Source organism: Phalaenopsis equestris, unplaced genomic scaffold, assembly GCF_001263595.1.
Source record: "Phalaenopsis equestris unplaced genomic scaffold, ASM126359v1 Scaffold000002, whole genome shotgun sequence".
Lineage (NCBI taxonomy): Eukaryota > Viridiplantae > Streptophyta > Magnoliopsida > Asparagales > Orchidaceae > Phalaenopsis > Phalaenopsis equestris.
In genome coordinates this window covers 10017357-10019833 of record NW_018164444.1, presented here as the reverse complement: position 1 = coordinate 10019833, position 2477 = coordinate 10017357, and the positions used below count along the sequence as shown (strand labels likewise).

The 2477-nt window shown below is 45.5% G+C and overlaps 1 protein-coding gene across 1 annotated transcript in view; it reads left to right on the top strand.

Moving 5' to 3' along the window:
• The first annotated feature begins 1194 nt into the window (after window positions 1-1194).
• Window positions 1195-2477, top strand: part of LOC110028048 (glucan endo-1,3-beta-glucosidase 7-like) — a 1632-nt gene continuing 349 nt past the window's right edge. Inside the window, exons 1-2 of the mRNA XM_020729790.1 lie at window positions 1195-1313; window positions 1407-2470. Of these exons, the coding sequence (XP_020585449.1) occupies window positions 1196-1313; window positions 1407-2470 (1182 nt within the window). The 5' untranslated portion in view covers window position 1195. The remainder of the gene's footprint in view (window positions 1314-1406; window positions 2471-2477) is intronic.

Sequence of the window (2477 nt, the reverse complement as noted above, 5' to 3'; positions counted from 1 at the left end):
AGTTTTGAGGGGGCTATTTGATTTGTTTCAAGTAGATCAGTTGAAAAGTGAAGCTTAATGCCTCTGCTTGTGATGGCAGAGCAGCACGAGCATTAGAATTGAAATTAATTGTATTTTTGCGCTAGAGCTGTGAGACTCATGTATTGTCTTCAAAACACTAATTTCAGAGCTTGAACTCTGAATTATAAACACGTTTCAGACTCGCAATGATTCAAAGGATCATGGCGGCCAAACCTCAAAAGCTTTTACAGTAGAAGTTGCTATATTACCAGCCTCAGAAGCATCAATTGAAGCAACAGACTGCAATACAGTTGAGGATGGAGGTTCAAAAAATAGTTTTTTGAGCATGTCTTATTCTCCTAAAGCCTCAAAGGACTTCAATTTTTGCAGTGGAGAAGCTTCATTCATAAAGGGTACTAACTAACGATTTAAAATGATTTTTCCTTATCTTATGTGTGCCCAACAAAAAGTTTATTAATGCATAATGAATGAATATAGATATCCTTTGATGAATTGGCTTTATAGTTTTTGCTGTAAAAAAAAAAAAAAAATTTGTTTATTCATTTGAATGAATAAGTTTTAGTTACTCTTATTTGAATAAGCATGTGAGTTATTCTTTAAGCATGCTAATTCGCTTGGTGCACTATTTGTTGATGAGTTTCTAATAGAGAGATCTCCTGCGATGAGTTTCTAAGAAGAGATCATGCATTCTGTGAGGTATGTGTATTATTTTTTGTACTATTTTGAATTGAAATTTTTTTCCTCAAGTACCGAATATATTAATCTGACAGTTATATTACAAACAACATTACTATACGAGGACATAATGATCATTTGTCCAGAAACAACTACCGCACAATTTTTTTCATATTACAAAAAACAAACAGTCAGCCAACTTATCCGTAACAACTTTCTGGGGCAGCTGTCACCAGATAAGCTGCAGCTGTCCCAAATAGACACTTGGTCTAATAATTTCAAGAGTTTAAAAACTAATATGATCCCATATAATTATTTTGACAATTTACTCTTAATTTTTCCCTCAAAAAAGTATTAAGTTAAAATATTATTTAATTTCTTAAAAAATTAAAACCTTCGCAAACTCCCCACCGTGATCTCCACGTCATATAAAAACCTTAATATATACATATATATAATATTTAACATTTTAATATTACATGTAAATCTAGTTTTATACATGTATAAAACCGAAAATGAGTATGGTCAGTCTAGCAGGAGTCTCACAGCCGCCATGGAAACACTCCTTCAGTTTCTTCTCCTGCTCGGCACATTCATCAATACCTTCTTCTCAGCAAGTAATCAATCCTTCCTCATCTCCTTCTTCCCTTTTGTCACTGGTTTCCAAGATCAATCAATAAATAATCGATAAGTTTTCTTGAATCCCTCAGGTTCCCAGCCGTACGTCGGAGTAAACTACGGAGAGATCGCCGACAACCTGCCGCCGCCGGAATCCACCGCCCACCTCCTGCAATCCACCACCATCTCCAAGCTCCGTCTCTACGGAGCCGATCCCGCCATCATCCGAGCCCTCGCCGGCACCAACATCTCTCTCATCATCGGCACCACCAACGGCGAAATCGCCTCCCTCGCCGCCAATCCCTCCGCCGCGGTTTCATGGGTCTCGTCGAACGTCCTCCCCTTCCTCCCAGCAACCTCCATCTCCGCCATCTCTGTCGGCAACGAAATCCTCACCGCCGGCGATCCCACCCTCTCCTCCCAGCTCCTCCCCGCGATGCAGAACCTCAAAGCCGCAATCCCCGCTGGAATCAAGATCTCCACCGTCCATTCTATGGCCGTGCTGTCCCAATCCGATCCGCCGTCCTCCGGTATGTTCAAACCCGATCTCGCCCCTTTGCTAAAACCGATCCTCCAGTTCCTCCACGACAACGAATCCCCTTTCATGGTGAACCCTTACCCCTACTTCGCCTACCAGAGCGATCAACGGGCCGAAACCCTAGCTTTCTGTCTATTCCAGCCGAATTCGGGCCGGCCAGATCCGGGCTCGGGGGTGACCTACACCAACATGTTCGACGCTCAGGTGGCGGCGGTTCGCGCCGCGCTGGTGGCTGCGGGGTTCGCCGGAGCTGAAGTAGTGGTGGCGGAGACAGGATGGCCGTACAACGGCGATGCGGGAGAGGCCGGAGCGACATTGGAGAACGCGAAAGCGTATAATGGGAATTTGGTGGCTCATCTGAGGGGAATGGGGGAACCAATCGAGACTTACATATTCGCGCTTTATGACGAGGACTTGAAGCCCGGCCCGACCTCGGAGAGATCGTTCGGACTGTTTAAGACTGACCTGACGCCGATTTATGATGCGGGGCTGACCAGGTCGGAAGGGGGAACGGGGCAGGCGGTTCCGGCGATTGCGCCGGCGCCGACGACGGCGGAGGATCCAATTGTTCCTGCGATTTCGGCCGCGCCAGCGCCGGCGGAGGATCCGGCGATTGTGGCTGAGG